This window comes from Kogia breviceps, chromosome 2 (genome assembly GCF_026419965.1).
Source record: "Kogia breviceps isolate mKogBre1 chromosome 2, mKogBre1 haplotype 1, whole genome shotgun sequence".
Lineage (NCBI taxonomy): Eukaryota > Metazoa > Chordata > Mammalia > Artiodactyla > Physeteridae > Kogia > Kogia breviceps.
In genome coordinates, this window is record NC_081311.1 from 5,564,378 (window position 1) to 5,581,715 (window position 17,338).

At 42.8% G+C, this 17,338-nt stretch overlaps 1 protein-coding gene across 3 annotated transcripts in view; it reads left to right on the plus strand.

The window, feature by feature from the left end:
- Positions 1–17,338, plus strand: part of ADAM12 (ADAM metallopeptidase domain 12) — a 675,955-nt gene that overhangs the window by 9,768 nt on the left and 648,849 nt on the right. For 2 of the 3 annotated variants that reach the window (XM_059053844.2, XM_067024332.1), the window contains exon 2: positions 16,505–16,577. The exons of the other annotated variant lie outside the window; for it this stretch is intronic. In XM_059053844.2, the coding sequence (XP_058909827.1) occupies positions 16,505–16,577 (73 nt within the window). The remainder of the gene's footprint in view (positions 1–16,504; positions 16,578–17,338) is intronic. 3 annotated transcript variants of the gene reach the window in all.

Below are 17,338 nucleotides of genomic sequence, written 5' to 3' on the forward strand. Positions count from 1 at the left end.
TAGAGATTCTAGAAGGGTTCTGCCTTGGAAGTCTGCTAAACCAGCCCTAGAGTAAAGGCTGTCTCAGGTCCATCCTATAGCAATTTAAAACACAATTCTCGAAGAATCAAGCTGTTTCACAAGTAGTTTAACTGCCGGCCAGAACAAAGTTGAACATTGCTTAAAAGATTACAACAAAATCCATCAAGCAATAATAAAACATTAAAAATATCTGGCATCCAGAGAAAGCTTGCTAGGTATTTGGAAAAGCAGGAAAGTATGATTTTAACCAGGAGGAATTACGATTAATAGAAGCAGATCCATAAATAGGAGAGATGATGGAATAGCAAGCAAGGACTTTTTTTAGAAAGCTCTTATAAATATTATAAATATATTGCTTTCTCCTTAAAGTCAAGGATTTAAGGGAAGATATTACCACAATGGGAAGAGGAGTAATTGATATAAAAATAAACCAAATAGAACTTATAGAGAAGAAAAAAATGATTCTTTAATACTATCTGAAATGGAGATTTCACTAGATGGGATTAACAGGAAATCGGATGCTATAGAAGAGAAGATCAGTGAAATTTCTAACGGAAGAGAGAAAAAAAGAGAGGGAGAGATCTCAAGACACATATAATTAGAATCTCTGAAAGAGTGGGGATGGGGTGAGGGCAGGAAAAAATATTTGAAGAAATAATGGCTAAAAATTTTCCTAATTTAGTGGAACTTATGTCAAAGCATTGCTTGTCAAGTATATTTTATAATGTATATACCAAGTATACTTGGCAGAGGCCAGATCATCAAGATTGGGCCATGTCACATTAAACAGTATATATTTCAGTGTTTCCCAACATGGTGGTCCACAGCATTATCAATCAGCATATTCTGCAGTCCAAGGAATATGTTTGTTTCCTTGTGCTCACTCTGTATAAATTAACTGAGGCGACTTGTTTATTTACTTATGACTGAGATAATATCAATTTAGTGTAGGACCATACGTAGTTTCAGCTCTGATTGACTATCAGAAAAAAACAAAACAATCTGGCACATACTATCTGTGTTATTCTTCTACTGCTGCAAAACAAATGATCGTATACTTAGTAGCTTAAAACAAGACCTATTTATTATTACACAGTTTTGGCCTCTCTGCTTAGGGTCTTTCCAGGCTGAATCAAGGTGTCAGATGTGGCTGTGATCTCACGTGCAGCTCAGAGTCCTCTTCCAAGGTCCCGGGTCATCGTTAGCGTTCAGTTCCTTGTGGCTGTAGGACTGAAGTCCCCATTGTCATGGTGGCTCTTGACTGACATGCTCAGCCCCTAGAGGCCGTCCTCAGGTTCTTGTCATGTGGCTCCGGCCATAGGCAGTTCACAGCATGTTTGTTTGCTTCCTCAAGGCCAGCAGGACAATCTCTGCTGCTTTGAATCCCTCTGATTGCTTGAAAAAACACACCTGATTAGGCCAGCCCCACCTGGTATGATCTACCTTGGATTAACTCCACATCAACTGATTAGCAACCTTCACTGAACCTGCAAAACCCTGTTGCATGTAACGTGACTTAGCTGTAGAAGCGAAGCCCAGTGTGTTCACAGGCTCTGCTCACACTCAAAGGAAAGAGGACGTACGATACATGTGAGTATGTTCTGCTTACAATACTGTATTTAGGGCTTCCCTGGTGGCGCAGTGGTTGAGAGTCCGCCTGCCGATGCAGGAGACACGGGTTCGTGCCCTGGTCCGGGAAGATCCCACATGCCGCGGAGCAACCAAGCCCGTGAGCCATGGCCACTAGGCCTGCGCGTCCGGAGCCTGTGCTCCGCAACGGGAGAGGCCACAACAGTGAGAGGCCCGCATACCGCAAAAACAAAAAAAAAACAAAAAAAAACCAAAATACAATACTGTATTTAAAATTTTGTATCTGTGCAAAAAGGGAAATATTAGGAGCCCTTGGAGTTGAAGCCACATAGGTGTGAACCTCTGTCTAGCAGCTTTATAAGGAAAGGGGTCCCTAATCTGTTCTAGCTCACGACTGTGTCCCCAGCACCAGGTCAACCTTCGAGAAACATTGTGGGGTACATGTATGAATGAACGAATGAACAAAAGTGCATGAAGTGTGTTTTAGGTGAAAACCTGAGGCCGGAGTGAGTGACGGTTGATGACTTCGGGCATGGAAGAGAGCGTCCTCTGGTTTGATACGTTAGGCTCGCTTCCAGATTCACTCATATTTTAGTGATTGACAGACAGACATCAGCTCTAGATTTGCCAAAATGATGCTCCAAAATAGAGGTCATTCCATTTACTCCCCTTTTCATTAGTCAGATTCCGAATAGAGAAATTATTTAATTTCCTCTCTGTGAGTCTAATTTATATCCTTTCTCCATCCAGAAAAGACTTGGAGACAGCTCCAAAAAGGAGTATCTTGGAAAACATCCAGGATTTAGGAATAATCATGCTTCAGAGAAACAAACAGGGCTGAAGGCAAAATGGGGGCATGGTCTCCTTAAAGCACACAACTAGTTGCTTTTGCCATTTTGTATCGAGAGCAAGAAACCTCTCCCCAGCAAAACCACTGCAACCAGGGGCGAGAGGGTGGGCCCTCAAGCGGCTACCCCGTGGAGGTCTCAGAGCCTCTGATCCAGCCCTCCATTTACAGAAACGTCACAAAACTCATTATTTTAGCTACAAGTATGCTCAGCTCCTCACTAATGAGTTCTGGACGCTGCTGGTTTCTCCAGGTTAGCTGCTTTCAGTGGCGCTGGGTTAGGCCAGGTGTGTGAAAGGGACTGGGTCTTGGTTGATGGACATGCAGAGGGGCCCGCGGTGCATGGGAGATGCGGAGGGCTCAGATCCACACTGTTTGCTCCTCGCTGTTGATGTAGATATCCGGGAACAAATGCCTGGGTGTTTGTTCCAAATGCTCCAAATGCCTGCGTGCCACTGTGCCATTTCTCAGATGCAGGGCACAAGAATACGATGACTTTCGATGCAACAGTTCTGCAGTAAATGGCCACTCACTTAGGTTGGGCTGTGTCACTTGTGGGGACCAGAACAAAATGAACATGTGGTCCCCATGTTAAAGAAAACAGGAATAATAGTCATTTAAGGTTCTAACATGTAAGTCTTTTCCCTTTCTTTCATGGTCTTTCTCTTGATTTGTTATGATGGTTCTTATTTGCTATTTAGTTGGTGTAAGTAAAGAAAAACTAAAAATTTAAATTATTACCATGAATTTTACTGTTCATCTTTATGTTGTGTGATCTCAGTTTTAACACAAATATTAAAACGTTTAACTCACCTGTGGAATTATTGAAATGGTACAATTTTTATTTTTAATCTCATCCATGCATATATTTTCCTTTTTAAAAAAAATTTTTTGAAGTATAGTTAATTTACAATGTTGTGTTAGTTTCAAGTGTACATCAAAGTGATTCAGTTATATACACATATATATTCTTTTTCAGATTTTTTTTCATTACAGGTTACTACAGATATTGAGTAGTTTTCTGTGCTATACAGTAGGTCCTTTTCATTTACCTGTTTTATATATAGTAGTGTGTATATGTTCATCCCAAACTGCTAATTTATCTTACCCCCCTTTGGTAACCATAAATTTATTTTCTGTTTGTGAGTCCATTTCTGTTTTGTAAATAAGTTCATTTGTATCTTTTCTTTGATTCCACATATAAGCGATATCATATGATATTTGTGTTTCTCTGACTCATTTCACTCAATATGATAATCTCTTGGTCCATTCATGTTGCTGCAAATGGCATTATTTCATTCTTTTTTATGGCTAAGGAATATTCTATTGTATATATATATATACCACATCTTCTTTATCCATTCATCTGTTGATGGCCATGTAATTTGCTTCCAGGTCTTGGCTATTGTAAATAGTGCTGCTATGAACATTGGGGTGCATGTATCTTTCTGAATTAGAATTTTCTCTGGATATATGCCACGAGTGGTATTGCTGGATCATATGGTAGCTCTATTTTTTGTTTTAATTAATTAATTAATTAATTTATTTATGGCTGCGTTGGGTCTTTGTTGCTGCGCACTGGCTTTCTCTAGTTGTGGCAAGCGGGGCTACTGTTTGTTGCAGTGCATGGGCTTCTCATTGTGGTGGCTTCTCTTGATGCAGAGCGCAGGCTCTAGAGCACAGGCTCAGTAGTTGTGGCTCGCGGGCTCAGTTGCTCCGCAGCATGTGGGATCTTCCTGGACTAGGGATCGAACCCGTGTCCCCTGCATTGGCAGGCGGATTCTTAACCACTGCGCCACCAGGGAAGTCCCTATTTTTAGTTTTTTAAGGAGCCTCCATACTGTTCTCCATAGTGGCTGTGCCAATTTACATTCCCACCGACAGTGTAGGAGGGTTTATTATTTGTAGACTTTTTAATCATGGCCATTCTGACCAGTGAGAGATGATACCTCATCGTAATTTTGGTTTGCATTTCTCTAATTAGTGATGTTGAGCATCTTTTCATGTGCCTGCTGGCCATCTGTATGTCTTCTTTGGAGAAATGTCTCATATATCTATTGTTACTAGAACAACAGAAACACTGCAAAAACCAATTCAGATTTTAATTTCATTCCTTGGTATAATCGTATTTTACCAACACTCTACCTTTAGTTTACTGATGAGTAAGGAAGCACCAGAAGGAAAGGGGACCGTGGTTGACCATGCCTCCTTTCCTTCTATGCTATTATTTTCAGCATAAGTGGCTGGCTAACACAGGGATGCAAGTGGAGTAAGAACAGATATGGTAGGGTTACCAACCAGAGTTCTTAGCCTCCGTAATCAGTCAAAATTGATCAGAGGCCAGACAAGAAATTCAGGCAAGGCTTTACTGGGGCCCCTGCTTCAGCAGCGGGGAGTGAGAACAAGTAACGTGTTCCCTTGCTTGGTCCCTAAGGGGGGGTGAGCTGGTTCCTTATGTGGAGTGAGGGTAGGGGTGTGTCCAGAGGTCAGGCTGGAGCGGTAGCGTAGGTGGTCCGCCCCCCCCCACCCCCGTTTGGTGGTGTTGAGTGCAGCAGGCATGCACAGTACCCTGCTTTTGCCCCCGACACCCTGCTTTTGCTCCCGGCTCTTCAGAAATGGCCGTTGGGTTTTTGGTCTTTTTGTATCTTGTCCATACTTTGCCCCAACTGTGTATGCACGCAGTTATTTTTAGTCCCTTATGGTTTCTTTGCATTTTGTTGCTTGAGAAGATGTTTGTTCAGGTGCAAGCACTGCAGCAAAGGGGCCCAGGGCCCAGGGCCCAGTCTGTCTCCGTAGAGTTGCTCAGGCATTTGTGTTTTTCAGAAATCTGTAGCCTTCTTCCTACCTTTGAAGCAAATCTGGTTCCAGTGGAAAGCATGGCCTCTCGGGGCTGTCATCCTTCTGCCTAGTTGATCTTGGGGTAATTCGCTTAACTTTTATTCACTGTGAATCTCTCTAAACTCCCACGCCTTGTCGGTTCACCCGAATTCTGTGATCAAGGAGCACAAACAAGGACACCTTCTGTGAATGAGGCGGCCAGGAAATCAACACACACACGCGTGGCACACGCCTTTCTGTTCACATGCATGCTCATCCCATGGGGTTTATACACAAAACACACGTTCACAGGTAAGATTATTTAAAAATCCAAGATGGCAATACCAAAAGCACAGGCCCCGAAAGAAGAAATGGATAAGGTGGGCTGCATCGGCGTGAAAAACCGTGTGCGTCCAAGGACCCTGTCAACAGAGTGAAAGGCAGCCCACCTGCACCATGGCTGAACCTGGAGGACCTCGTGCTGACTGAGATAAGCCAGGCACAGAAGGACGCTATGTTGTTTGACTTCATTTTTCTGAGGTGTCTGGAATAGTTAAATTTCACAGAGACAGAACGTGGAATGGTGGCTGCCAGGGGCTGGGTGGCGGAGGGCAATGGAGAAGCATTGTGTAATGGGGACAGAGTTTCAGCTTGGGAAGACGAAAAGCTCTGCAGGTGGAGAATGGTGACGGTGGCCCAACATGGCGAATGTACTTAATCGCATGGAATCGGACACTTCCAATGGTAAAGTTTATTGGCTTTGTAACTGGGTGATTAACATGCCTATAATATGGTGTTATTTTCCCCCCACCCCTGATGTGCACATAAAAGTCTCCAGCCAAATGTTTCATCATTGCTGCTCCCATTTATCCCTGTAAACCGACAGGGGCTGAAGTCACTGGTGGGGAAATGAAGAGTGAACTCTCCCAAGGTCACTTCTCATTAGGCAGCCAGGGGAGGCCTTCCTCTGTGAGTCTCAGGAGAGGAGGAATGATTGAAGTGATCTATCCTCTTTACATCCCGGTCTGTCTCATTTTCAAACTAGAACCCCACCGGACACCACCCTTGAAAACCAAAGTGAAGGAGAAGCAAGGAGAGACACAGAGACTGAACTGTAGCATCTTGTTTCAGATCCTAACAAGGGAACAGTCCCACACGTTGCAGTCAGAGAAGGGATATTATCTCAGTAATAAAAGGCAATTGAGAATCTAAATGAAAAATCGAATGCTTTTCATGCTGATTTATTTTAGATTAGAAAAAGCTAAACCAGATGTAAACATGAAGAGATGAAGCATGAAGATGGAATTGTGGCAGAGAGTGATAACTCTCAGTTTTGAATTATTACAGGTGCAGGGTTTTGCATTAACCAGAAAACACACTGTTGATCCATAAGCTGCTCTGACATTAATTATTGTTGCAGAAGAGAGTTCAGAAGATTGAATACAAACCTGCAACACTGGCAAAGATCAATCACGCGTCTAGATTAGCCATGGAGAGTGCATTCCAGACCCCAAAGAGGCTGTGTGAGCCCATCGGCGGTCCAATCTGGAACCATCCACACCTTGTGTTTATTATTTGCCCTTTAGTGGTACCTCCAGCATCCCCAGGAGAAGGCACTGGGATGCTGAGAAGAAATGGCCCTCTTTCCTGTTTTTCTGTTGGCAGACTCCAAGCAATATCCGCCGTTACCCTAAAAAGAAGACCCTGCCGGCCAAAATCCACTCTTGGTCGTTGACAACTTGGGATATAAGTAGTTTCAGGGTCTCTCCTCTGTTTCCTCTGCCAACCAGACAGGTGTCCAGAAGAGGCAAAGTGGAGGTAGGGTTCTATGTAGGCCTGGAAATTCCTGTTTTCTCCTCTCTCTTATTTCCTGGGGTATATGAAGTTTCAGTCTCTGTTTTACTTGCTCTTGCTTTACAAAGCCCACAAGCCATCTCTAACTACCTCCCCTACCCCCCCCAGCATGCACAGACACAGACACAGACACAGACACACAGACACACAGACACACACACACACACACACACACACGTATGGGGAATGCTGAGAACATGATGTTCTAGTTGTTCTGGCTCTGGCATTAAGTAGCTCTGTGAGACAGAACAAATTAGAGAATCTCTCCACACCCCAGTGTTTGTGTCTATAAGCAGAGATAACATCTGTCTTATGGGGACTGCATGAAGGGTATTTGGAAAACACTAACCCAGGGGCTGGTAAGTGCATTAAATATCTGTGGTACCCATCCACAGTTCTCCATCCAGACCTCTTGGGGCCAAATGGAATTCAGTGGTGACTTTTAAATTTTATTTCAGAAAGGTGATCCTGCATAACATTCCCAGGGGGATCTGAGTAGCACCCTGTAATTAATCTCACTGATGTTTCTGCAATAAAATGTATGAATATTCACGTTAAATGGAATAAATTAATGTTATAAATAGCCCCAGGTTAGTTCAGGTAAGGTTTTGCTGTCAGATTAGTTTTCTACAAACTCAGAGAGAAAAACTCTCATATTTCAGAGCTTCATGAATTTTAGAATTGTACATAAGGGATTATGGGTCCATAGTGAGTACTCAAGATATCTTAAAGGGAGAGTCAGTAGACAAAAAATCCAGCAAAAGACAATAAGACATTTGCTCATTAGAGCACAGCTGTTATGGCAGGACTTGGGAGAACCGAGTGAGAAAATGTGGAAGTTGTTTTGTATTTAGCCTTATACAAATGGAAGGTTCCAGTATTGTTTGTACCCACAATGTTCAAATCAGCTTCTGGCTCCTGATGGAATTCATAGCTCAACTTGTTGTCAATGTGCTCAATATCCTAGCTGGTGTCATGTTTGACCCCAGGATTTCTGCTGGTAGGTTGGACTCTGTAAGGGGGCAGGTGGTAAGGTGATGTGGAAGAACTCCAGACCAGGCTCAGGAGCTGGTGTAGGTGCCAGAGCCAGCACTGTATTGTTCTTGGGCATTTATGTCTCTTACCCTCTGTGGGTCTTGTTTTCTTTGCATAAAGAAACCTCTGTGTTTTCTTGGCCACCTCTCAGGGACTTCGGAGACTCCAAATGAGGTGATGTATAATAAAGAACTTTGCAAACTGGAACATTTCTCATGATTGTTGAGTATCATGATTCTTCTAATGTGCTTGATCCTAGTCATAGTTTTTACTCCCAAGGAGTCATCCTAATTGCCTGGGTTCCAGTCTGGGCTTCTTCGCTTTCTTACTAGGTGTGTGTGACTTTGGGCAATTTACTTACCCTTTCTGTGCCTTAATTTCCACCTCTGTAAAATGGAAATAATAATTATATTTCTCTCACTGAGCTGTCTTAGGATTCAATGAGGTAATTGCCTGGCATGCGATGAGCCCTCAGTGCTAGCTCCTGGTGTGGCCCCAGGCTTGAAGCAGGCTCAGGCTCAGCAGCCTCTGGGAACAGAAGTGGCAAAGAGATCTTAAATCTTTCCTCCTGTTGTGTGGCTTTGGTAAATTACTGTTGCTGTTCACTAAATAACACACTGCTGTTCACTAAATAATGCGCTTCAGAGACCTAAGGGAGATAAAGTCTTGAATGGGCTGAATGAGGAGTCACTTGATGATCACTCTTGTTGGGTCCTTATCTGACACCATGTACAAAAATTAACTTAAAATGGATCAAAGACCTAAAACTACAAAACTCTTAGAAGAAAACTTAAGGTAAAACCTTCAAGACGTGGGATCTGGCAGTGATTTCTTGGACATGACTCAAAAAACACAGGCAACAAGGGCTTCCCTGGTGGCGCAGCGGTTGAGAGTCCGCCTGCCGATGCAGGGGATGCGGGTTCGTGCCCCGGTTCGGGAAGATCCCACATGCCGTGGAGCGGCTGGGCCCGTGAGCCGTGGCCGCTGAGCCTGCGTGTCTGGAGCCTGTGCTCCACAACGGGAGAGGCCACAGCAGTGAGAGGCCCGCGTACCGCAAAATAAATAAATAAAAATAAGCAAAGGGTTTGAATAACTATAAAAAAAAAAAACACACAGGCAACAAAAGAGAAAAATAGGCAAATTGGGCTTTATGAAGATTTTAAAATTTTGTGCATCAAAAGACAATATCAGCAGAGTAAAAGGGCACCCCACAGAATGGAAGAAAATATTTGCAAGTCGTACGTCTGGTAAGAGAATAATATCCAGAACATGTAGAGAACTCCTAAAACTCAAGAACAAATAAACAAGTCAATTCAAAAATAGGCAAAGGACTTGAATAAACCTTTCTCCAAAGAAGAAATACAAATGACCAATAAGCACATGAAAAGATGCTCAGCATCTCTAATCGTAAGGGAAAGTGCAAATGAAAATGACAATGAGATAACTACCCCACACCTATTAGAATGGTTACTATGAAAAAAAAAACAACCCAGAAAATAAGTGTTGAAGAGAGGGTGGGAAACAGAACACTTGTGCGGGGTTGGTGGGAATGCAAATAGTGCAGCCTCTGTGAATAACAGTATGTTGGCTCCTCAAAAACTTAAAAACAGAATTGTCATACGATTCAGCAATTCCACTCCTGGGTGCATATCCAAAAATATTGAAAGCAAGATCTCAAAGAGATATTTGTACAGCATTATTCACAATAGGTTAAAACATGGAAGCAACTTAAGTGTGTCTGTAGACAGATGAATGAATAAGCAAAATGTGGTGTATACGTATGATGGTGTATTATTCAGTCTTAGAAAGGGACAAACTTACGGTTACCAAGTGGGAAAGGAGGGGAGGGATAAATTGGGGGATTGGGATTGACATATACACATTACTATATATAAACTAGATAACTAACAAGAACCTACTGTAGAGCACAGGGAACCCTACTCAATACTCTGTAATGACCTATATGGGAAAAGAATGTATAAAAGAGTGGATATATGTATATATATAACTGATTCACTTTGCTGTACAGTAGAAACTAACACGATATTGTAAATCAACTCTACTCCAATAAAAATTAATTTAAAAAAGGAAATTCTGACATAGGGTGCAACGTGGATGAACCTTGAGGACATTATGCCAAGTGAGATAAGCAAGTTACCAAAAGACAAATACTGTATGATTCCACTTGTATGAGGTACTTAGACTAGTCAGAATCATAGAGACAGAAAGTAGAATGGTGGTTGCCACAGGCTGGGGAGTGGGGGAAGGGAGAGCTATTGTTTAATGGGTATAGAGTTTCAGCCTTACAAGATTGAAAGAATTATGGAGATGGATGTTGGTGATGGTTGTACAATAATGTGAATGTATTTAACACCAGTGAACCACACACTTAAAAATGGTTACGGTGCTAAATTTTATGTGAAGTATAGTTAACCACAATAAAGAGAATTAAAATTTAAAAAATAAACATATCACATGTTAGGCTTTGTAAAATATAGTTGCAAAGCGTTGCATCTTACAGAGGCAGCAGCTAATTTCAGCTCATGAGTCAAGGCTCCAGAGACAAGGCTGTAATCTAATGTGTACACAGGACTAAGCTTTAACACGTAACTGAACATAAGGCACTGACTTGCCTTGTTCGGAAGTCACCAAAGCTTCCCTGTCGCTTAGGAAATAATATCCACATTGGCGTAGCATTCAAGGCTGCCGTGATATGTTGTTATGTCCGCAGATGTGCAGATGTGGAGACTCTAGAGTGGATTATGAGCATTGTTATAATGTTAATGGACACATTAACACATGTGCTCTGACCTACAAAGCCAGTCCCTGCTGTAGGATATTTTGGATACTTCCAGTGTTTTGTCATAATGAATCAGACTGCAGAAATGTCTTTTGTGCGTATGACTTTAACTATATATATATATATTTTTTAAAATTTTTGTTGAAATATAGTTGATTTACAATGTTGTGTTAGTTTCAGGTATACAGCAAAGTGATTCAGTTATACATACACATATAAGTATATATATTCTTTTTAAATATTCTCTTCCATTATAGGTTATTATAAGATATTGAGTATAGCTGCCTGTGCTGTACAGTAGGTCCTTGTTGGTTTTCTATTTTACATATAGTAGTGAGTATCTGTTAATCCCAAAGTCCTAATTTATCCCTCTCCCAGCCCCGCTTAACTATATTTTGAATTAGTTAGAAATCCAAGGGTTTAAGCTGAGGAGGGACACAATCAGATTTGCTTTAGATAAACATGACTGGTGATGCTCTGGAGGGAGGGGGCTGCTGGAATGTGTGGTCTCGGCAGGAATTCTGAGGCCCTCCGTGGAAGCGGTGGGGAGGAGGAGGCGGAGATGCAATGGGGAGATATTTAGGGAACGTAACCCACCCGGCGCTGTTGGTACAGCGCGTCCACTGGAGCTGGCTGGTGGGTGGGGCCGGGAGAGCACAGCGAGAATAGCGAGAAGAATTTCCGTGTCATAGGTCAGAGTGGCTCAGTCGAGGCTGTGTTAAACTGAGGCCTGGTGGGGCACGAGGCAGAGGGACAGAGAGTGCGACCAACAGGGTCTGGGGGCCAGCGGGAAGGTGAAAGGTGAAAGGTGGAAGGCACCGTGTGTTTGTGGAGGGATTTTTTTGGTTTCATTTTTAAGCTAAGAAAGATTTTGGTGGCATCTAAAATATGATACAAATGAACTCATTTACAAAACAGAAACAGACTCACAGACATAGAAAATGAGCTTACAGTTATCAAAGGGGAAAGGAGTGGGGGAGGGTTAAATTAGGAGTTTGGGATTCGCAGATACTACTGTACATAAAAGAGATAAAGAACAAGGCCCTACTGTAGAGCACAGGGAACTATATCCAATATCCTGTAATAAACCATAATGCAAAAGAATATGATAAAAGAATATATATACACACACATACCTACACACACGTATAACTGAATCACTTGCTGTACACCTGAAACTAACACAACATTGTAAATCAACTCTTCAATTGAAAAAATAAAATAGAAAAGAAAGGTTTGGACACAGTCAGAAACATTGAGGAGGGCAAAGTTGAAGATGGAGAGGATGGGGGGACCCTTGATGGTGCACGGTCTCCTAGGAGATGGAACAGTGGATTCTAAAGGCCACTGTGCAACTTAACTTGGGGAGGAAGCTTTGCTTTTGTTAATTAATTGCTTGGTTAATTCTTCCATCCTTTTTTAAACAAATATTTATTGAAAGCCTACTATGCATCTAGCCCTGTTAGGAGCCAGGATACATTGGCAAGTGAGGCAAACATAATTTTATTCTCAGAGGGGTTAGATTCTAGGGGAGAAGCAGACATTGGTCGTAGACTCACACAAGTCAATGCGTGCTTACAAGTGAGTGCTCTGAAGGGAAAGAATGCTCCTGTAAGAGCTTATAAATCAGAAACTGAGTTTTGAGAGTGGTGTATGGAGGGACACACGAGCAGGTCATGTGAGCGGGGTCAGAGGAGGACCAGGGAAAGGACATGCTGTGCAGATGAAACAACAGGTGCAAAGGCCCTGTGGTAGCGGGGAGAATTCGATTCAAGGGAATGAGGGAAGCTCACACAGCACATGTGGCCAGGAGAGGGGTGCCCAGTGATGCACAGAGATCGGGGGGGGGGGCGTGGACTACACAGGGCTCTTCTGGTGCTCTGTCCTAAGGGCAATGGAAAGTACTGTCTTCTGCATGACGGGATTTCAGTTATCAACCCACAGAAAGTAGAGCCAAAGCCACATGTCTCCAGGACGTCGCTGGTGGACTGAGAGCCGGGGTCAGTTGATGTCTGAGGTTCCTGAATCACCCTGTTGTTGGGAATTCTGGGTTTCTGTAATACCCAGAACCTGTACCAGACGGTTCCAGGCTTCAGAGAAGCCAGGCATTTATAGAGGGCTGTGGCGCGGAGTCAGCTTGTTATCTACTGCTAGTCACTGGGACCCGAGAGAGTGAAAAATTGTCCTCCGTTGGAACCAGTACACTTCAGTGCTTGTAACTTCACACACTCTGGGGCTGGGCTCTCTATCAGCGTTGCATGGTGCACAGGGGAATTGCTGGGCAGACCTGATTCTGAGTCAGGTCCCAGGTCACCTGACTTGTGAGGCTTGATGGAGTTACTTTTAAAAATACACAGAAAACTCTTTCTTAAAAGAGCCATACAAGACAATGACCCTGGAGAGAGGAAGCTTAAAATCTCTACTGGACCGGAGTCTACCTGTACCCCTTCCTCTGCAGGTAGCTTCCAGAATAGGGGACTGATTCTGTTTGAAGCAGCCGAGAGAGAACTCACTTCTCCTAAATTTAGTATTTAAATTACTTTCCATCCTCATGTCTACTGTGTTGCACTTTTGTTTCCTTCCTGAAAAGGTTTCGTGTGTGTTTCTTATAACATGTCTATGCTATGTCTGAGCAAAGGACATATGTAAGTGTGATAGCTATATAAGCACAGCCAGGTACAGTCAAATAGCCAAACAATAATACTTAGTAAAAATAACAATTTTTTTTTTGCGACACGCGGGCCTCTCACTGTTGTGGCCTCTCCCGTTGTGGAGCACAGGCTCCGGATGCGCAGGCTCAGCGGCCATGGCTCACGGGCCCAGCCGCTCCGCGGCACGTGGGATCTTCCCAGACCGGGGCACGAACCCGTGTTCCCTGCATCAGCAGGCGGATTCTCAACCACTGAGCCACCAGGGAAGCCCTAAAAATAACAATTTTAATTTTTAATATTTTTCTTTTAAAAAATGTTATTGAACTATAGTTGATTTACAATGTTGTGTTAGTTTCAGGTATACAGCAAAGTGATTCAGTTTTGTGTATATATATATGTATTTATATATATATGTATATGTTCTTTTTCACATTCTCTTCCATTGTAGGTTATTACATGATATTGAGTAGAGTTCCCTGTGCTGTACATTAGGTCCTTGTTGGTTATTTATTTTATGTATAGTAGTGTGTATATGTTAATCCCAAACTCCTAATTTATTCCCCCTGGCACTTCCCCTTTGGTAACTCTAAGTTTGTCTGTGAGTCTATTTCTGTTTTGTAAATAAGTTTATTTGTATCATTTTTTTAGATTCCACATATAAGTGATATCAATGATACTTATCTTTTTCTGTGTGGCTTCACTTAGTATGACCATCTCTAGGTCCATCCATGTTGCTGCAAATGGCATTATTTCATTCTTTTTTATGGCTGAGTAATATTCCATTGTGTATATGTACCACATCTTCTTTATCCATTCTTCCATCAGGGGACACTTAGGTTGCTTCCACATCTTGGCTATTGTAAATAGTGTTGCTGTGAACACTGGGGTGCATGTGTCTTTTCGAATTATAATAGTAACAGTATTTGGAACATGCTGGCTAAAAGCTCATGTGCTTGGGTTTGACAAGCCTGGTCTGAATCCTGCCTGTGTCACCAGGTGCCCAGTGGGGGACCTTAGCTTTGACTTTCTCAGCTGCCATAGCAGGGCTGAGAGCAGCATATGTTTCTAGCAGTTGTGAGAATTCAACGAGATGATGTATGGAAAGCACAGAGCACAGCACTGGCCCATGTGAGATCTCAGTAGCTGTCAGCGGTTCTTCTTATGCTTATTATAATGAATAATCATATTACCAATTGGCAGTGGCTGAGTTAGGCCCAGTGAGGAGGAGCCTGAAAAGTGGCAGAAAATGCTCTGTAACTCTTTAATTCTCCCCATCTCAGCCCAGCTGCAGTCTGGGTCCTGCCCCATTCTTGCTCTTTCGCTGTGAGGTCTCAGAGGCCAGGCTCCTGCTTGGAACAGAAGAATTGTTTGCTTGCAGCTTCCTCTCTGCTATCCCCAAACTGGTTGCCCAGATGCTGGGGATGTGAAGGGGCCAAAAACGAGACGTGAGCAACGAAAAGCTTACCCCCCCACCCCCCTCCGGGACTAAGCGGTTTACTGGGGTTCAGAATTAGAGGCTGGCTCCAGCTCCACGACTGTGTAGCCTCTGGGGGTTCCAAAGAGTTACTCTTCAGCTTTGGGGAAAGGTCATGGGATATTCAGAGGGGTGATGAGCCTGCAGGGAGACCCCATGGGGAGTGGGTTCCTCTGGAGTCCGATTAGAAGTTGATAAATCAGAACTGAAAGACTCGCCCACAGCGAACTGCTTTTAGAATAAACTTATAAACCTCTGTTGTTCGGCAGAGAGCGTCCGCATCCTGATCATGCTTGCAGACGGCAGAACACTTTTGTATACGTTAACCTTACTTTCACTGGGCCTTGAAGGCTAATTTTTGAAATTTGATGGCTCATGATTAATCAATATTTATCAAATGTCCAATTTTAGCTCAACACCCATTCAACACTTTGCTGGGAGAGAAAAGAAATATGGGATGTGGTTCTTTGATCTACTAGCAAAATTCATGGCAAAATCCATGTTCACTGATTAGTTTTTCTCCCTCCCTGCTTCCTTATTGTGCATTTTACAATCATCAGAAAGAGACCCTTTACAAATGAACTTATTCACAAAACAGAAGGAGACTCACAGATGTAGAAAACAAACTTACGGTTACTAAAGGGGGAAGAGCGTGGAGGGATAAACTAGGAGGCTGGGATTAACACATACGCACTACTGTATATAGAATAGATAACCAGCAAGGACCTACTGTACAGCACAGGGAACTCTACTCAGTATTTTGTAATAACCTATAAGGGAAAAGAATCTGAAAAAGAATAGATATGTGTGTTTGTACACACACACACACACACACACAGCTGAATCACTGTGCTGTGCACCTGAAACTAACATGATATTGTAAATCAACCAGACTTCTATAAAAATAATAATACTTGGGCTTCCCTGGTGGCGCAGTGGTTGAGAATCCGCCTGCCGATGCAGGAGACACGGGTTCGTGCCCTGGTCCGGGAAGATCCCACGTGCCGCGGAGCGGCTGGGCCCGTGAGCCATGGCCGCTGAGCCTGTGCGTCCCGAGCCTGTGCTCCGCAACGAGAGAGGCCACAACAGTGAGAGGCCCGCATACCGCAAAAAAAAAAAAAAAAAAAAAAAAAAAATAATAATAATAATACTTTTCTTTAATACCCAGAAAAGCCGCAAGCAGAAAAAAAAAAAAAAGGAAAAAGATAACCACCTTTTATTCATTGGCAGAGTTAACACAGGAGAAATGGAAATAAGTATATTCATTACAATCTGCAGTCCTTTCTCAGGAGAAAGGAGAGATTCTAGGGACATTTCTTGATTTTTTTTCTTAAAGCCAGTAACACGCATTACTGAAGATTATATATCTGGCAAATAAGAATATAAAACTGGGAAGGTTTCTGTTTATCTTCCAGATCCACAGTCGGCTTTTCTCATCCCCCAAAGATCACTCTGCCTGGGAAAGAAACGAGAGTCTTTCAAATGCAGGTAAAGAACTCATCTCTGGCCGGTGGCACTCCCTCCAAGCCTTTATTTAGTCTCTCTCTCCTTTATTTTTATTAGTAGTGAAATGTGCTTTGGAGACTAGTCTTCTCGCAAACGTGAAATGAGAGCTCAGTGACTCCGACAAGATTGGAAGCTGATTTGAGTTTCCAAACACACAGGCTTTTAGGCTGGCAGTCTCTGAAAAAACAAACAATGCAGAAGAAATATTGGTTGCCGTAGGTAATGCCTTCAGAAGCCAAGATTACCCCAGATCACTGAGCATGCGGGGGTTAGGCCAGCGTGGAGCAGGGACAAACGTGGACTCTTCTCAGAGCTGGAGCCAGTGCAATCGAAATATAGGCATGATATCTGTGCGTTCATAACTCACTTTTTATGAAGCTTCAGTTCGTAGGCACTCAACTGTAGAAACAAGAGGTGACATGGTTCCAGTCCCTGACTTTGTTAAGTTTGCTAACATAAGTGGCACGAAGCTAAGCTTTTTTACTCCCTTTCATGAGAGAAATCATATGGGTGTAGGTCAAATTTCTGATGGTCTTGTAATAAGACTGCTGGGTTAATAGAATATTTCTAGTCAGAGACTGTAGCAAAAATTCTGAAAGAATTGTTTTTCACATAGCAAATTCAACTTTTTAATCTCCATTTGAATTTAAGTTTGTAAATGTGACTGATGCGTTGGTATAAATGTGTCTGTGTATGTGATACACACACACACACACACACACACACACACACACACACACACA